This window comes from Microsporum canis, genomic scaffold (genome assembly GCF_000151145.1).
Source record: "Microsporum canis CBS 113480 supercont1.3 genomic scaffold, whole genome shotgun sequence".
NCBI classification, from domain to species: domain Eukaryota; kingdom Fungi; phylum Ascomycota; class Eurotiomycetes; order Onygenales; family Arthrodermataceae; genus Microsporum; species Microsporum canis.
Genome location: NW_003299167.1, coordinates 1049002 through 1066886, shown reverse-complemented (window position 1 = coordinate 1066886; position 17885 = coordinate 1049002). Strand labels below are relative to the sequence as shown.

At 46.0% G+C, this 17885-nt stretch overlaps 5 protein-coding genes across 5 annotated transcripts; 3 read left to right on the top strand and 2 right to left on the bottom strand.

Annotated features, from left to right (window-relative positions):
- Nucleotides 1-825: 825 nt before the first annotated feature.
- MCYG_03244 (1,3-beta-glucan synthase component GLS2) lies at nucleotides 826-6738 on the top strand (the record flags this gene model as incomplete). Its single annotated transcript, XM_002847692.1, has 3 exons — nucleotides 826-1013; nucleotides 1108-6387; nucleotides 6450-6738. The coding sequence occupies 3 exons, from the start codon at nucleotides 826-828 to the stop codon at nucleotides 6736-6738; spliced, it is 5757 nt and encodes a 1918-aa protein (XP_002847738.1).
- Nucleotides 6739-7582: 844 nt separating this feature from the next.
- On the top strand, nucleotides 7583-9301 carry MCYG_03243 (serine palmitoyltransferase 1; the record flags this gene model as incomplete). The annotated part of the gene is made up of 4 exons (XM_002847691.1): nucleotides 7583-7810; nucleotides 7878-7978; nucleotides 8038-8548; nucleotides 8618-9301. 4 exons carry the CDS (start codon nucleotides 7583-7585, stop codon nucleotides 9299-9301), a joined length of 1524 nt encoding a protein of 507 aa, XP_002847737.1.
- A 789-nt stretch (nucleotides 9302-10090) lies between these two features.
- MCYG_03242 (conserved hypothetical protein) lies at nucleotides 10091-11471 on the top strand (the record flags this gene model as incomplete). The annotated part of the gene is made up of 2 exons (XM_002847690.1): nucleotides 10091-10157; nucleotides 10213-11471. 2 exons carry the CDS (start codon nucleotides 10091-10093, stop codon nucleotides 11469-11471), a joined length of 1326 nt encoding a protein of 441 aa, XP_002847736.1.
- Nucleotides 11472-11914: 443 nt separating this feature from the next.
- On the bottom strand, nucleotides 11915-14613 carry MCYG_03241 (conserved hypothetical protein; the record flags this gene model as incomplete). The annotated part of the gene is made up of 7 exons (XM_002847689.1): nucleotides 11915-13359; nucleotides 13416-13575; nucleotides 13634-13734; nucleotides 13838-14078; nucleotides 14165-14283; nucleotides 14356-14448; nucleotides 14565-14613. The coding sequence occupies 7 exons, from the start codon at nucleotides 14611-14613 to the stop codon at nucleotides 11915-11917; spliced, it is 2208 nt and encodes a 735-aa protein (XP_002847735.1).
- Nucleotides 14614-15197: 584 nt separating this feature from the next.
- On the bottom strand, nucleotides 15198-17671 carry MCYG_03240 (iron-sulfur clusters transporter atm1; the record flags this gene model as incomplete). The annotated part of the gene is made up of 7 exons (XM_002847688.1): nucleotides 15198-15226; nucleotides 15288-15504; nucleotides 15572-16618; nucleotides 16676-16944; nucleotides 17013-17127; nucleotides 17183-17245; nucleotides 17297-17671. 7 exons carry the CDS (start codon nucleotides 17669-17671, stop codon nucleotides 15198-15200), a joined length of 2115 nt encoding a protein of 704 aa, XP_002847734.1.
- Nucleotides 17672-17885: the final 214 nt, after the last annotated feature.

The following is a 17885-nucleotide window of genomic DNA, read 5'->3' as shown; positions in this document are numbered from 1 at the left end:
TTCATCTTCTCAAAAAAAAGTTGACCAAGAGGAAGAATCGACGAAGAAACGCCCATGGAAGAACGACGGGAGGGCAAGAATTAAGAATCAAGTCCTCAGGAACGAAACAGAAGAAGAAGAAAATACACCAAAAAAAAAATAATAAAAAAAAAAATCTCCTGCAGGCTGATCGTCGACACGTCAAATCTCCTGCTTTTTTTTTTTTTCGCTCTCTTCCCGCCCTTTTTTCCTTCTCTCCCCTTCCTCTCCTCCTCGCCTCTTCCTTTCTTCCCTCGCACAAAGTCACTCGTTTTTGCACTTGAGCCTGTCTCCTCTGCAACGAGTTATCCTGACGCTCTTTTCTTTTCGATCTTCTCTCTGCTGGTTGGAAGAGTGAGAGTTTCGACTGCTCGTCAAAAGTGGTCGTACTTGCTCTCAGGAGAGCCGCAACGCCCAAAAAAACAACCTCCAACCTCGACAAGGCCAAAAAAAAAAAAAAAAAAAAAAAAAAACAACCAACATTCACGACAGGCGAAAAGACTGAAGGGAGAAGAAGAGACAGAGGAACAATACTAGCTGCATACAATCGCTTGTTTAAGACCTCGAAAATTCTCGTTTTTTAGCGAACTTGTTTTTTTACGACTCTTGTTCTTCACGTCGCGATATCTCGTCTCTGCGTACCACCCCGTTTAGTCAACTACTCCTTTGAATGAGCTATCAAGTCAACTGTATGGATACCTGTTAAGGTGAGTCGGCCTCTTTGTATCCGTCAGTTCCGAGAGAAGAAGAATAAATACTAAGTGATTTGTTCAGTTTGTGATTGTGAACTGAACCATCGATCTCACGATGTCTGGCCACCCGCACCCTCAGGGTGCCCAGCAGGACCACTATGACGATGGCTACGGCGGCCACGGCGGCCACGGACACGGCCAGGGCGATGCCTACTACCACGACCAGCAAGGAGGAGCATACTACGACCAATATGATTATCCCCAAGGCCAGCACCAACAGGGTGATGGCTACTATGACAGAGCGTAAGTGGATGATATCAATTCTTCCCCTCCGTCCATTTGAAACCCCGTAGTTTTGAATTAGTCGGGTCATTAATTGAAATGGCATTGCTCCAAGTGATCATTACAGTGGCGATCCTCAGCACTATCCTCAGGATGGCTACTACGACAACAACCAACAGTACTACCAGGACGACTACTACGACAACCAGTACTATGATCAAGGAGCGGGGGACCACAACCAGGGTCGTGGAAGACGTCGCCCACATGACTCGGAGGAAGACTCGGAGACGTTCAGTGACTTCACCATGAGGTCTGATGCCCGTGGTGGTGACGGCGAGTACTATGGCCGTGGTGATGAACGATACAACAGCTACAGCGAGAGCCAGATGGGAGGACGAGGCTACCGACCCCCGTCTTCTCAGATTTCCTACGGCAATCGATCGTCCGGAGCTGCTACCCCCATCTACGGAACTGATGCTCTCCCAATGGGCCAAAGATCCCGCGAGCCATACCCTGCCTGGACCTCTGACGCTCAGATCCCGCTCTCGAAGGAGGAGATCGAAGAGATCTTTTTGGACTTGGTCAATAAATTCGGTTTCCAGCGTGACAGCATGCGTAACATGTATGATCATTTCATGGTACAGCTCGACTCGAGAGCTTCCCGCATGACTCCCAACCAGGCCCTGCTCTCCCTCCACGCCGACTACATTGGTGGTGAAAATGCCAACTACCGTCGTTGGTACTTTGCCGCCCATCTTGACCTTGACGACGCTGTTGGATTTGCCAACATGAAACTTGGAAAGACCAACAGGCGTACTCGAAAAGCCAGAAAGGCCGCCAAGAAGAAAGGCGGAGATGAGCAGAAGGATGAGGCCGAGACGTTGGAATCTCTAGAAGGCGATAACAGTCTCGAGGCTGCGGAGTACCGATGGAAGACCAGGATGAACCGCATGTCTCAGCATGACAGAGCCCGCCAGATTGCTCTATACCTGCTCTGCTGGGGTGAAGCTAACCAAACCCGATTCATGCCCGAATGTCTCTGCTTCATCTTCAAGTGCGCCGATGACTATCTGCGCTCTCCCGAATGTCAGAATCGTGTTGAGCCTGTTCCGGAGTTCACCTACCTTAATGATATTATCACTCCATTGTACCAGTACTGCCGTGATCAGGGTTACGAAATTGTCGATGGCAAATATGTCCGCCGTGAACGTGATCATGCCCAGATTATTGGTTACGATGACTGCAACCAGCTGTTCTGGTACCCAGAAGGCATTGAGCGCATCGTCTTGGAGGACAAGACTCGCTTGGTTGACGTTCCACCAGCTGAACGATGGAACAAGCTCAAGGATGTCAACTGGAAAAAGGTGTTCTTCAAGACTTACAAGGAAACCCGCTCCTGGTTCCACATGGTGGTCAACTTCAACCGTATCTGGATCATTCACGTCACTGCTTTCTGGTTCTACACTGCCTACAACTCTCAGTCTCTCTACACCAAGGGCTATACACAGCAAGAAAATCAATCCCCACCAGCTGCTGCCATCTGGTCTGCTGTGGGTCTTGGTGGTGCCATTGCTGCTTTTATTAATGTCTGGGCTACACTCGCTGAATGGTGCTATGTTCCTCGCCAATGGGCCGGAGCACAGCATCTGTCAAAACGACTTCTTTTCCTGCTTGCTGTGTTCGCTGTCAATCTTGGACCCAGTGTTTACGTCTTCTTCATCAGTAAGGATGCAGGCAAAGATAAGATCGCGCTCGCTCTCGGAATTGCCCAATTTTTCATTGCCTTGATCACGTTCGTCTTCTTCTCAGTAATGCCACTTGGCGGCCTCTTTGGAAGTTATCTTAAGAGAAACTCTCGCCAATACGTTGCTAGTCAGACATTCACTGCAAGCTACCCTCGACTCAAGGGCAATGATAGATGGATGTCCTACGGACTATGGGTTTGCGTCTTCGGAGCCAAACTTGGCGAGTCTTATGTCTTCTTGACTCTTTCGCTGAAAGATCCAATCCGAATTCTGTCGAACACGAAGATCGGTATCTGCCATGGTGATGAGATATTGAAGGATCTTCTTTGCAAGTACCAGCCACAAATCCTCCTTGGACTCATGTTCTTCACTGATCTAGTCTTGTTCTTTTTGGATACCTATCTGTGGTACATTATCTTGAACGCAATCTTCTCCGTTGCGCGATCTTTCTACCTCGGTGTTTCGATTTGGACACCCTGGAGAAACATTTTCTCCCGTCTACCCAAGCGTATCTATTCCAAGGTCCTTGCCACCACGGATATGGAGATCAAGTATAAGCCCAAGGTTCTTATCTCGCAGGTGTGGAATGCCGTTGTCATTTCTATGTATAGGGAGCATCTCCTTGCCATCGACCACGTTCAAAAGCTACTCTACCACCAGGTCCCATCCGAGCAGGAAGGAAAGCGTACTCTCCGAGCACCAACTTTCTTCGTTTCACAGGAAGATCACTCCTTCAAGACCGAGTTCTTCCCACCTCTTAGCGAAGCTGAACGCCGTATTTCTTTCTTTGCTCAGTCTCTGTCTACTCCAATTCCTGAACCCGTCCCTGTCGATAACATGCCAACTTTCACTGTTTTGATTCCCCATTACGGTGAAAAGATTCTCTTGTCCCTCCGTGAGATTATTCGTGAAGATGAGCCATACTCTCGTGTTACCCTGTTGGAATATCTCAAGCAATTGCACCCACACGAATGGGACTGCTTCGTCAAGGACACCAAGATTCTAGCTGATGAGACCTCCCAGTTCAATGGAGATGACGAGAAGAATGCTAAGGATGCCCAGAAAAGCAAGATTAACGATCTTCCATTCTACTGCATTGGTTTCAAGTCTGCCGCTCCTGAGTATACCCTCCGAACACGTATTTGGGCTTCCCTCCGTTCTCAAACTCTTTACCGCACCATTTCTGGATTTATGAACTACAGCCGTGCTATCAAACTGTTATATCGTGTTGAGAATCCCGAAGTTGTCCAAATGTTTGGTGGTAACTCTGATAAACTAGAACGTGAACTTGAGCGCATGGCTCGCCGCAAATTCAAGATTTGTGTTTCCATGCAGCGTTTTGCCAAGTTTAACAAGGAGGAACGTGAAAATACCGAGTTCTTGCTTCGCGCCTACCCAGACCTTCAGATCGCTTATCTGGATGAAGAACCCCCGGTTAATGAAGGTGAAGAACCAAGACTGTTCTCTGCTCTTATCGACGGACACTCTGAGATCCTGGAAAATGGGCTTCGACGACCTAAGTTCAGAGTCCAGCTCTCTGGTAACCCGATTCTTGGTGATGGAAAGTCTGATAACCAGAATCACGCGATTATCTTCTACCGTGGTGAATACATTCAGCTTATCGATGCCAACCAGGACAATTATTTGGAAGAATGCCTGAAGATTAGAAGTGTGCTTGCTGAGTTTGAAGAAATGACCACTGAGAATATCTCCCCATATACCCCAGGCCTGCCACCAGTGAACTTTGACCCCGTTGCCATTCTCGGAGCTCGTGAATATATTTTCTCTGAAAACATTGGTATTCTCGGTGACGTTGCTGCTGGAAAGGAACAAACATTCGGTACTCTCTTCGCTCGTACTCTTGCTCAGATCGGTGGCAAGCTGCATTATGGACATCCTGATTTCCTGAACGCTATCTTCATGAATACCCGTGGTGGAGTTTCCAAGGCACAAAAAGGTCTGCATCTTAACGAGGATATTTACGCTGGTATGAACGCCTTACTCCGCGGTGGCCGCATTAAGCACTGCGAGTACTACCAGTGCGGTAAAGGTCGTGATCTTGGATTTGGCTCCATTCTTAACTTCACCACCAAGATCGGAACCGGTATGGGCGAACAGATGCTTTCGCGTGAATACTACTATTTGGGAACCCAGTTGCCCCTTGACAGATTCTTGTCCTTCTTCTATGCCCATCCTGGTTTCCACATCAACAACATCTTCATCATATTGTCCGTGCAGCTATTTATGATCTGTCTTATCAATCTGGGAGCCTTGAAGCATGAAACTATTCTATGTCAAGTCAAGAAGGGTGTTCCAATCACTGACGAACTGATGCCAACTGGATGCGCTGACCTCAATCCCATCAAAGATTGGGTGAACCGTTGTATTCTGTCTATTTGTATCGTTTTCTTGCTATCCTTCCTTCCGCTGGTTGTTCAAGAATTGACAGAGCGTGGATTCTGGAGAGCGGCAACCCGTTTGGCCAAGCATTTTGGATCCTTTTCTCCTCTTTTCGAAGTGTTCGTCTGTCAAATCTACGCCAATTCTTTGCACAACAACTTGTCGTTTGGTGGTGCTCGATATATCGGTACTGGTCGTGGTTTCGCTACTGCTCGTATTCCGTTCGGTATCCTTTACTCACGTTTCGCTGGCCCGTCCATCTACCTAGGCGCACGGTCACTGATGATGCTTCTATTCGCAACTGCTACGGTCTGGTTGCCTGGCCTACTGTACTTCTGGGTATCGCTTCTCGCACTCTGCATCTCACCATTCCTTTTCAATCCCCATCAGTTCTCCTGGAATGACTTCTTCATTGATTACCGTGATTATTTGAGATGGCTATCTCGTGGTAACTCACGCTCGCATGCCTCGTCCTGGATCGCATACTGCCGTCTCTCACGTACACGAATCACAGGTTACAAGCGCAAGGTCCTTGGTTCCCCATCAGAGAAACTGTCTGGTGATATTCCACGAGCCAAATTTACCAACATTTTCTTCAGTGAAATTATTGGTCCACTGGTTCTCGTCGCCGTGACCATCATCCCATACCTTTTCATCAACGCACAAACTGGAGTTAGAAAGGAGAACAACCCGAATGCAAAGATCGATCGAACCAACTCTCTCATTCGAGTCGGTCTTGTCGCTCTGGGCCCAATTGCGCTCAATGCAGGTGTCTGTCTAGTCATGTTCGCTATGGCCTGTTGTATGGGTCCTGTTCTCAGTATGTGCTGCAAGAAATTCGGTGCCGTCCTCGCTGCTATTGCCCACGGATTCGCCGTTGTTGGCCTCTTGATCTTCTTTGAAGTTATGTTCTTCCTTGAGGGCTTCTCATTCAGCCGAACTCTCGCTGGAATGATTGCCGTGACTGCTATTCAGCGATTTGTGTTCAAGCTCATCATCGGCCTTGCATTGACAAGAGAGTTCCGACAAGATGATGCTAATATTGCCTGGTGGACCGGTAAATGGTACGGTATGGGATGGCACTCTCTGTCTCAACCTGGCCGTGAATTCCTCTGCAAGATCACCGAACTCGGCATGTTTGCGGCAGATTTCATCCTTGGCCATGTCATCTTGATACTCATGCTTCCGGCCTTATGTATTCCATATGTTGATAAGGGTCATTCCGTAATTCTCTTCTGGCTAAGGCCAAGGTAAGTGAATTCCCAACTCTATTCTTGATATATTTTTTTTATATATACTTACAACTTCATAGTCGCCAAATTCGCCCTCCAATCTACTCTCTGAAGCAGTCGAAACTTCGCAAGCGCCGTGTCATCCGCTTTGCCATCCTCTACTTCACCATGTTCTTCGTCTTCGCGATTGTTATTGCTGGCCCACTAATCATGAAGAGTCTCAAGATCAATCTTCCATCGAACATTCCCTTGAAGTTGCTGCAACCTAGTGGTCTGAACAACAACGACACAAGTTCCAGCCACACCGGAAAGGCCGCAAGTGGTGGCGGTGCGGAAAGCACTGGCAACGCGAAGCTCTTCCGCTTCTAAAATCAGCACCCGATTCTTCATCTTTTGCATCTTTCGCCCTAAACCACCCTTCAACGTGCCATATAACGGTGAAGGTGTGCTAAAAAAAAAAAAGAATCATGTCATGAACTTTGCCCAGGCTGTAGGCGAAAATAAACACCTATTATGTACGGTATTTCCTTTTCCCTTCTATCTTGTGTTTCCTCGTTTTTCGCATTTTGCATTTCTCGCCACCTCTATAATGGAATGAAACGCTCCTCTTTGTGTTTTTTAGTTCTCTCTTTTCAATGTTGCGGAGTTGGATTGTGTCAGTTTCCTATTTTCCTATCCCCTATTGATCAATAAACACCCTCTGTCCGGGCTTCGGCCTTGTATTAGACTAATGTCCTACTTCTACTACGGTATCTGGGTGTCTTGCCTTTGTTCTAGTTTGAATAATACTTGTAATTCAAAAAAGACATGTCCAGTTTTATATATGGAACATAGTAATTGTACTCCAAGCCCTCGTCCTTCATATCAATGGCATCCCTGGCATCCCCTGGTCAATAAACCGTTAATAGTTTCGTGAAGCCCCTTAATATCACGTGACGATCTCATCCTTCCTGCTTTCAAAGTCAAGCTCGAAAAAAAAAAAGGAAAATACTTCTCATCCGTCACAGCTCAAGCGACCTCGAACTACCTAGATCACTCCCTACCTTATGCCCTAGCTGGTTGAAGTGCTTCCTCTTTAATTGGCACTTTTTACAGCCTCTCTTCGCTTGCCGGTGTTTCCGTTCTCGATACTCCCCGGATCCTAATCTCCCACCCAGTCGATAAGGGTATAAGAACAATACTGAGGAAGCAAAGGGGACAGTGTCAGGACATGATGGACCTCCAGGAGACTCAGAGACTTACTCTTGAATACCTCCATATCCTGGCCGACCAATTTCAGCGTGTCCCCGGCTCAGCTATCTTCCTCCGCTACATCAAGTCGAGCTATCAGAATGACCCAGTCCGTTCGGCCGTGGAGCTTTTTCTTTTCCTGTTCGCAGTGAGATATCTTCTTGCGCCAAAGTATTCTACAAAGCGTGATTTTGTTCCTCTTTCGGAGGAGGTATGCGTTCCCGTGTTCATCGTATTGTTACCTTTGGATAATTGCTTACAAGTGTGATGTGCTATAGGAAATTGATGACCTGGTAGATGACTGGACACCTGAGCCACTTGTATCAAGTTCAACAACGCAAGATGAAGAGGATATCGAGAAACGGGTGGTGCTTACTGGGTGAGCCGAGCAATTCCGTCATGCCTTGGGATGGAACCTGGTGCTTACTATTGTTTTAGTCCTACCGGCCCTAAATCCAAACTCGCCAACGGACGAACTGTCACAAATCTTGGATCCTATAACTTCTACAACTTCGTTGCGAATGACACCTTGAAAGAGAAAGCTATTCAGACGGTTCGCACTTACGGAGTTGGGCCCTGTGGTCCCCCCGGATTCTATGGAACACAAGACGTGCATATGCGGACTGAGGCGGATGTTGCTACCTTTCTCGGTACTCCGGCTTGTATCATCTATTCTCAGGCCTTCTCGACAATCTCCAGTGTGATTCCGGCATTTTCAAAGCGTGGTGATATTATAGTTGTTGACAAAGGAGTTAACCACGCTATCCGAAAAGGTATCCAGATCTCGAGAAGCACGGTCCGATGGTTCGAGCATAATGATATGAATGATCTTGAACGCGTCCTGAGCAAGATTACAAAGGAACAGGCAAAGAAGCCATTGACAAGGAGATTTATTATCACAGAAGGGTTGTTTCAGGATAGAGGCGACATGTGTGATTTACCCAAGATAGTACGTCGCACTTTATTCCCTTTGAGCCGATCTTGGTAAACAACGAAGTAGCTAACTTAAATTCTGCAGGTCGAATTGAAACTTCGATATAAGTTTAGACTCATTCTCGACGAGAGTGTCTCCTTTGGTGTGCTAGGTCGAACTGGCCGTGGTATCACTGAACACCAAAACGTCGATCCAGCGGAAGCCGATATGATCATCGGTTCGCTGGCTGGAGTATTTATCGGCGGCGGTGGTTTCTGCGCTGGCTCTAAAGAAATCGTCAACCATCAACGCATATCGGCCTCTGCTTACTGTTTCTCTGCTGCCCTAACGGCCCTGCTAGCCACGACAGCAAGTGAGACTATTTCCCTGCTGCACAATAGCCCCGAGCTCATCACTCAGCTCCGGGAGAATATCAAGGCTATGTGGGCTCAGCTTGATCCTCGAAGCGATTGGGTATACTGCACCAGTGCTCCAGAGAACCCCGTTATGATGCTCGTGCTGAAGCCTGAAGTTGTCTCGTCAAAACGTCTGTCCATCGAGGATCAGCACCACATCTTACAAGACATCATCGATGAGGCGCTAGCCAATGGAGTACTCATTACCCGACTTAAACCCGTCCCCGATGAGACCATCTCGAAACAGACATATGCCCCTGCCCCCCCTGCTCTCAAGGTCTGTCTTACCACCGGCCTGTCCAAGAAGGAGGTCGAGAAAGCCGGTATCATCATCCGTCATGCCATCACGAAGATTCTCCGACAGAGACGCTGAATCTAGCTCGAGCCAGACCTATTTCCCTTTTAACATCATTACTGTACACCTAGCTTCTATTCTTCTTCTCCCTGCCGGCTTCTTTTCCCCCTTCCCTAGGGCTCTAGGGCTCAATGTACTCTTTCCCTAGATAGTACATATATATTTTTAATCAACGAAATGGGCTAATGCGAATAACGGTGATTCATATACGAACTTCCTAATGCTATATAGATGTTATAGCTGGTGGTAATGACAAGTAATATTGTTTGGTATGTATACCCTGAAACTGGTTAATATCATGGGAAGCTTGAGATATAACATAGCTAATCATGCTTCTCGTCTAGTCAGAGACCCGAAGCTGAAGGCGACCTTGTACTCTGCTACGAATATACCCTATATGCCCTAAGTACCTACCACATATGATGCTTATCACTAGGGAGAACCAATATTGTATATCTAAATATTTCACTTCTCTCACTCTGCCCCTTTTCACGTTACTTGGACTTGTTTGTCTTCATTTGAACGTGTCTCTCTCACTGCTTATTTATCTTGAACTTCAACTTCTCTTCATCTTCCTTACACTCACCGTCCACACGTCGACATATCTTGACACCACAGCAACAGTCTTTACTTAACCCGCTGCTTCCCTTAAGCCACTGGCTGGTATGCCGCTTACCCCTATTTCTTTACTCTTTTCTATTGTGTAGGCTAGAGACGCGTTTTTGAAGCTGCTAACAAATATTTCGGATACTTATAGTTACTCTTTCTTCACTAGCATATCATCTAGATATGCTTTTAGCAAACAAGATGAAGACCAGCATCTTCATCTTTGCTGTCTTCTTATTTATGGGCAGTGTGGTTGCAAGACCTCATAGTGCGTTATAACTTGAACTTATTTTATTATCAGTAACTTACCATATATAAAACAGATCATGCTCATCGCGAGAGACGCGCTTTTGTGACTGATGTTACTACTGTTGAGGTTCCTGAGGTTATCAACTGGGTTGATAGCACTGGCAGCACTGTCACTATTGAGACCAAGGGACATGTCAATACCCATAAGCCAGCTCAGCGTACTTCGAACTATGATATCGGTACTACATTCAGCTCTCATGATACCCCTACCACTGTTGCTCCAACAGTCACCGACATACCCCCTTCTGCTTCTACCCTCGTCTCGGAGCCAAGCTCTACCGCTGAGCTAAAGACTACAGAGGTGAAGCCTAAGCCTACCGAAACCAAACCTACTGAAGTCAAGCCTACTGAAGTTACACCATCTGAGTCTAAGCCTGCTGGGAGTAAGACTACCGCTGTTGAGACTCTAGTTTCAACAAAGCCTCCAACTAAGACAACTCATCTGATACCAAATTCCACTTCCTTACCTTCTAGCGGTCCTGCCGAAAAATGGTTTTCTGGAACTGGGTTTGGAATTTGCTACGCTCCATATACTGCTGATGGAAAGTGCAAAACTCAAGACCAAGTCTACGCAGACTTTGCTAAACTACAAGACTATGGCATTGTTCGATCCTATGGTGTTGATTGCAACCAAATTTCAATGATGATTAATGCCGCAAAGAGATACAACAAGAAAGTAATGCTCGGACTATTCACCATTCAGAATGTTGACTCGGACCTTCACCTATTCATTGCTGCTGCCAAGGACAGCTGGTCATACATTTATGCCGTTGCTATTGGGAATGAAGTTGTCAATACCGGAAAATCTTCTGTCCATGATCTTACTAATGCTATCAACTTTTCTCGTACCACCCTTCGCTCCCAAGGATATAGTGGCCCGGTTGTAGCTGTTGACACTGTCAATGCCATGGTTGCCCACCCTGAAATCTGTGAAACATCCGATTTTTGCGCTGTTAACGTTCACCCTTTTTTCAACTCTCATACCTCTGCTGCTGAAGCCGGAAAGTTCGTAATAGACCAAGCCAAGGCCGTTTCTAATGCAGTACATGGTTCCAAGAGAGTCATTGTTACTGAGACTGGATGGCCTCATGGCGGTGACCACAATGGGGAAGCTATCCCTTCGCGAGAGGACCAGCATGTTGCAATTGAGAGCATGAAACAAGCCTTCAAGGGCACGAATGGAGAGTTATTCTTATTCTCTGCCTTTGATGATCCGTGGAAGAAGGACGGTCCTAACACGTTCGGTGCAGAGAAATTCTGGGGTATCCAGTAAAGGTTGACACAGTCACCTACTTTACTATTGCTCTTGTTACTACCAATAGGGAGGTCAAGCAGAAATCATGGAGTGAGAGGAATGCATAAAACCAAGAGGGAAACACTATGATGATACGCAACGTCAAATATAAAGAATGTGTAAAAAGGGGGAAAAAATCAAAAACATGGCTGTTTAATAAAGGGGCATATGTATTAGCTTATATTTTAACACATCAAATGAGAACCCCTTCTGTCAACAAAAGTATCACCTATTTTCATAGAGTCCGTATTATAAATAGACGAGGTAAGAGGTATATGCACATAACATATTTATATACTGCGTTTATATCGTAAAGGTATAATGAATTGAAAGGGATAAAAAATTATGTGTTTAGTCTGAAGCAAGTCGCTATGCAATAAGTACAAAGAAAAGTACACATTCAGTAAACAGCAGCAGACTCCTTAGTTAATATGCGTTTTCTCCATTTGTTTTGAAAGCCCGTTTTCAGCCATTTCGATCGTAATTTTGGGGGTGGAAGGAGACTCTGTCATTCCATTCGTCTGCAACGCTGGAGACTGAGGTGATGAAGGTACATTGGTGTTGGTTTCGGCGGTAGATGTGGTACATCCCTTGGTATTGGGGGTAGCATGGCCATTAGTATCTTGTTGCTTCAAATGGTGTTGGTGAGCACGCCAACGCCTAGTTCTTGGTGGTTCTGGCTTTTGCGGTGGGCGATTACCTAGGCAGTTATGCGGATTATGTGGAGGCGGAGGAGGAGGTCGTGTGGCAGAGTGTTGCTGCCGTGTATGATGATGGGGATGTTTATGGGATCTTGTATGAGGAGGTGGAGGTACCGAGTGCGAGGATCTGCGGGGAGGAGGGAGTGCTGGTGGAATGGAAGGGTGTAGGTTATGGGCTTTATGCGAATGAGGTGATGGGAAGTAACATGAAGAGGTAGATGCGATTGAATTAGGTGATTGAACCATAGTTGGGCTTGAGCAAGCGGTGTTGTCGTTAATTTCATGAATAGGAGACGGGGTTGATGTGTTTGCTGCATACTCCTGGTCCTTCGAATGCTTTAAAAGCCCTGATTCAGATGACCCTCGGCAAACTCTACGGGGACTTGCTCCCTCGTCTTTGTCCTTTGATTCTGCTCGACGACGTGCCCTTGAGCGACGTGCCACCGGAGGTTCTGGCTTTTGTTTCAGTACAGCTGGGCCTTTGGTCGGTAGTGTGATACCCGGCTGTTCTTTGTGTGAGGCCACCTCTACAATGCTGTGGGAGGAAGAGCGTGCGGATTCGACTTTAAGAGTAGTTGACACGGTAGACAGATGATGGACAGGGGAAGATGAGATGTTGCGTCCGTAGAGGTTTTCGTCTAAACTCGTTTGAGGAGAGGCTGGGGAACCAATATTGGGAATTTCAACGCTTCCCTGAGAATCCGTGCCGTTATGGCCTTTTGCGTTCGGGTTATCATTTGATATCGGTTCTGATAACTCCTTTGTGAACCAGCTAGTCCCTTCACATATCCAGTCAACCTGGCTACAGCGTAAGACGAGCCGTTTTGTGGTATCATCTACTTCGTTAAAGTGAAGTATTCTTTCGTTATCGTTGTCCTCTGCTATATCAGACCATTGCCCCCTAATTAGCGTTGTGAAAAGCTTTCTGAGCTCCTCTCGCTTATCGTGCGGGGGGTACTTTAGTTGAGTATGGGCAAGAAGTGGGTATAAGACTCTCAGATATGTGTGGCGGAGAGGGATTGCATCTTCAGGTAAATCATAAAGGTTGCGGATAAGAATATCGACAAGAACGCGGAGGTCATTAGTATAAAAATATTCATAAGTTGAGGGTGTGGTAAATAACAAGTATAAAAGTTTGAGAGTGAGCAGCTGAAGAGAAGTCTCGTCTGTTCACATGGGATTAGTATCAGAGGTATCTTAAGGGGTGAATGGGAAAGAATACCTTCGCGGTTGAGGAGAAGAATGATATTCTCCCCGAAAGTTTTGTAGAGACTACCATGTATTGATAAAACTTTCATAACTCTGTTCGTTAGTGGAGTGGCCAAAGGCCTGTCTCCGACTGGATCGTGGCTGGACACCATGAATTGTTCATTGAGAACGAGCTATATGGCAACCGTGTCAGAATATATAATTGTTTTGGCGGAATAGAAGTAATCTTACCAGGACGCGAATCACAGGATAATGATAGGGGTCATTTAATCCTTCAGGAGGTCCCTCAATTATCTGCAACAGATACTTTATAAACTCGTCATCCACCGTCACTATGAGGCTAAGGTGTAAGTAAATGCTAGATTGTTACCAGTTTTCTGGTGGGTAGCATTCAAGTCCGGTAGTTGCCCCACGCTGCTCCGACCAACAACTCACCTAAGTCTTCAATCCTAATTCTCTGAATCCTCGACATCTCATATAATAGATCCATTAATAATCGGTGCAGGCTAGCTTCGACCCCAATACCGGAATGGTCATCGTTCCTTAATGATTGTATTAACTCCAATAGTCGACAAAATGCCCCTTCCTCACACATCATCTCGAATGTAGCTTCATTCTCGCACCCATCGAAAAGGAGGAAGCACACAATTCCGAGTAGATTATCATGAGAATCCTCCTGTAAATCGAACACCAGCTATTAGCTGAATTCTCGCAATTTATTATACCGATATGGTCGAACAGGAATGAAGCCAAAATTTGTACCTGAAGCAAGCTATATATTATCTGGAGCCGTATGTAATCAGCGTTCTTCGTGAATAGTGACGATGACAGAACCAGCTCGGTACACCGGCTGATGTCATGGTCGATGTTGAAGAAGTCATCTGTGGGAGAGAAGTTTTGTTAGATATTCGTGTATACTGGCCGCTACTCCTACGGAGCGACTATTTGGGTACCTCTGCAACTCTCGAGCAGTGACAAATATGTGCGCAAAATATTATCGATCTCTTCGTGTGAATCGCATTGGCGTTTAAGAATGTCGTCCAGTTCTACTCTCAGTCGGGCTCAGTTAGCAAAACGTATCAAGAAGTAAGACGTAACCATGGGTTTCACAGCCTCAAGCACATTGCACCAAGGCTTGCACTGCAAATGGATATTCGCTCACCATCCCAAAATTGTTCCTCGTTTCTTAAACTGCTGGCTTCGAAGTCCATTCCTATGCGCAAGCATATCTGAATAACCGTTCACTGGCTTTCGTAGTTCTCTCGTAATATCGAAGAGACAGACACAGGAGACCGAGAGAAGCGATACGGGCTCTATAATAACAAGAAGAAACAGAGGCTGAGCTCTCAAAGCTGAAGAAATGCACAGCAAATATCAAATCTGCCTTGGATGCGAGCTTCGAGAAATTCTGGGGAAAGTCGACAAGGTCACTTGTATATATTACATAAGCATCCCATGACCAACAAAAGTGGTTTCATCATATTACATAGTATGTGATTTTCCACAGTTATGAATAAAAAAATCTTGGACAAGAGTTCGTTGCATATATTGATTACTTTTACTCCCTAGTAAAGGGAATTATATGCGCAAGATCCTCGAGGGTGGTATAAGACGGCGAAGAGCCAGTACACAAAGCTACCAATATCATCTATAACCTATCTATCCTATTTTTACCAAATATTTATGAGAGCCCTGGAACACAGAAACACCTACAAAATGGGTATAATATCACCGAAATACTCTATGTCGGCCTTCTTTCTACCTTTTTATTTTTATATCGACCTGGATAGTTGCATCATGAGCTGGCAATGTCCATCTCTTGGGCTATTTTGTGATATGTCAGTTGGTTGGCTGTGAAAAGAGCTAGGTCTGAGAGGAGACTTACTGTTCCAAAGCTCTGCATATACGCCGCCTAGTTCGAGGAGCTCGATATGGCTACCACTCTCCACAACATGACCATCCTTTAAAACGATAATTTGGTCACTGTCGTAGATTGTGCGAAGGCGATGGGCTACAAACACACTTGTCCTGGCCTTGTCCTTTAGAATACTGTTGATGTTTTGGAGTAAGGCTTGCTCAGTATATGTATCAAGAGCAGATGTCTGTTTTGGCAAGCATTAGTAAAAATAAATTTATATAGGCTGAAATACCGGAGAAGAGTTAACTTACTGCTTCATCGAAGAAGAGCAACGGCGGATCCTTTAATATCAACCGCGAGACTGCTAGCCTCTGTTTTTCACCGCCTGATATCATCATTCCTCGCTCTCCGACTGGCGTATCATACCCTGCAGGTAATCGCTCGATAAGTTCGTGGATATGGGCTCGTTGTGCAGCCATTTTAACTTCCTCCGTAGTGGCATCGATCTTGCCATATCGAATATTATGTTCAATAGTGTTATTGAATAGAGGGGTATCCTGCGGCACAACTCCAATTGCCTTCCTTAGACTGGCCACAGTCAGACCACGGATATCTTGGCCATCAATCAAAATACGGCCCTCATGCACGTCATAGAATCGGAAAAGGAGTCGAAGAATGGTGGACTTTCCGCATCCGCTTGGCCCAACGATAGCGATCTTTTTGCCAGCTGGAATTGTGAAGGATACGTTCTTCAGGATAGGTCTCTCTGGAAGATAACCAAACGTAACGTTCTCGAATCGGATTTCTCCACCCTGCCGAAGCTGTAATGGTTTAGCATCGGGAGCCTCCTTAACGTTAATATTGAATTTTTGGAGATTAAACAGAGTTTCCATATCCATCAATGACTGCCTCAGCTCTCGGTATACGGATCCTAGGAAATTTAGAGGCATGGATAGCTGAAATACCAGTTGGTTGACCATAACAAGATCACCAACTGTTAACTGCCCTGTAGCCACGCCGTCAGACGCCAGGTACATCATGGCAGCGAGTGCACTTGAGAAGATCATGTTTTGACCAGAGTTCAAAAACGCTAACGAAGTCGTGACCTTAATTGAGGCAGCCTCATATTTCCTTAATGCCTGGTCATATCGAGATACTTCAAACTGTTCATTATTGAAGTATTTCACAGTTTCGTAGTTAATTAAAGAATCAACTGCTATCGTTGCCCCTTGATTATCGGCCGCATTTGCCTGCTTTCGAAACTTGGTTCGCCAGGCTGTGGTAGTAATGGTGAAAGCGGTGTAAGCTAGCATTGTGGCAGCGGTGATTGCAGCAAATTTTGGGCCATATTGATAAGTCTGCGGAGAGTGTTAAAATATCTAGTTTTTAGTATGGGTCCGTAGGGTATGCCATACCAGAATTCCGCAGACCATTGAGATTTCTAATGCTGTCGGCAACACATGGAACACCATTGACGTTAACAGAAAGCTGATCCCCTTTGTGCCTCTGTCAATGGCGCGTGTGAGGCCTCCTGTCTGGCGGCTCAAGTGGAAGTTCAAGTCAAGTTTCAGGAGATGGTCAAAGACATTGCGTGCTACCTTTCGAATTGCTTTTTGGGCGACGCTGGCAAACACTGCGTTTCTTAATTCCTGAAATAATGTTGCCCCAATCCTCGTCGCACCATCTGCAGCCATGCTCTCCAGTTAGGCATTGGATATTAAAAAAAAAATCTACAGGAAAGTCTGTGCATACATGCTATTATCATAGCCCCTCCGACTGTCCAGGCAGTTCCGCCTATTGCTGCGAAATCAACATTCATAGAGTCAACTATACTTTTGAAGTAAAATGGGACTTGAACATTGAGGATCTGGCATGGATTAGTTGAAGTGTATCATAACATATAAAATCACACGATAACTAACCTTTCCGCCAACGAGAAGAGATAACGCTATCCCAACCCGAAGTTTCGTGTTCCAATCGTCCTGCTATCAGTTAGTCGATGAGCTTCAGGTGACCACATAATAATTGCTGCCCACCTTAGGCCAGAGATATTTTGCCATTTCTTTCATGATAGCCCAGTCCACTTTTCTTTGCTCCTTCAATGTGACGGTGGTCTCAGAGAGCAAGGTGCTCGGTTTTTTGCTGCCCGATTTTGATGCGCTTACCACATCCTTCGCCACGGCACTCCCTACTTTATCAGGGGAAGATGTCGTCCCTGCAATAGGTTGCCCGACTGTTCTCGACGGGCCATATTGATCTTTGGACAATCTCCCTCTCGTCGAGAATTCACAGTAGGGCAGTCCTCCATAGCGATGAGCTCCCGGGCGTAATGGGCTAGGAATAGGCACGCGAGACCTCGAGAAGTTTTGGTGCGCAATGCGGCAATGCAATTGGGCTGTTCGCAGAAGCATGTCGTCTCGGAGGAGTACGTACTGCAGCTAGTGCAGCATATATTTTCTAATAATCGACAATCCCGATCTACCGAATATTCATGATGTCATGATAGGGCGATGGTATGGCTTATCCACGAGCCTGTAAAAGAGGTCAGCAAATCCTCTTTGCAAGCTAAACATGTAATATACTTACCGGATGCTGCAGAACACCTTTTCTTATCTCCCCTGAACG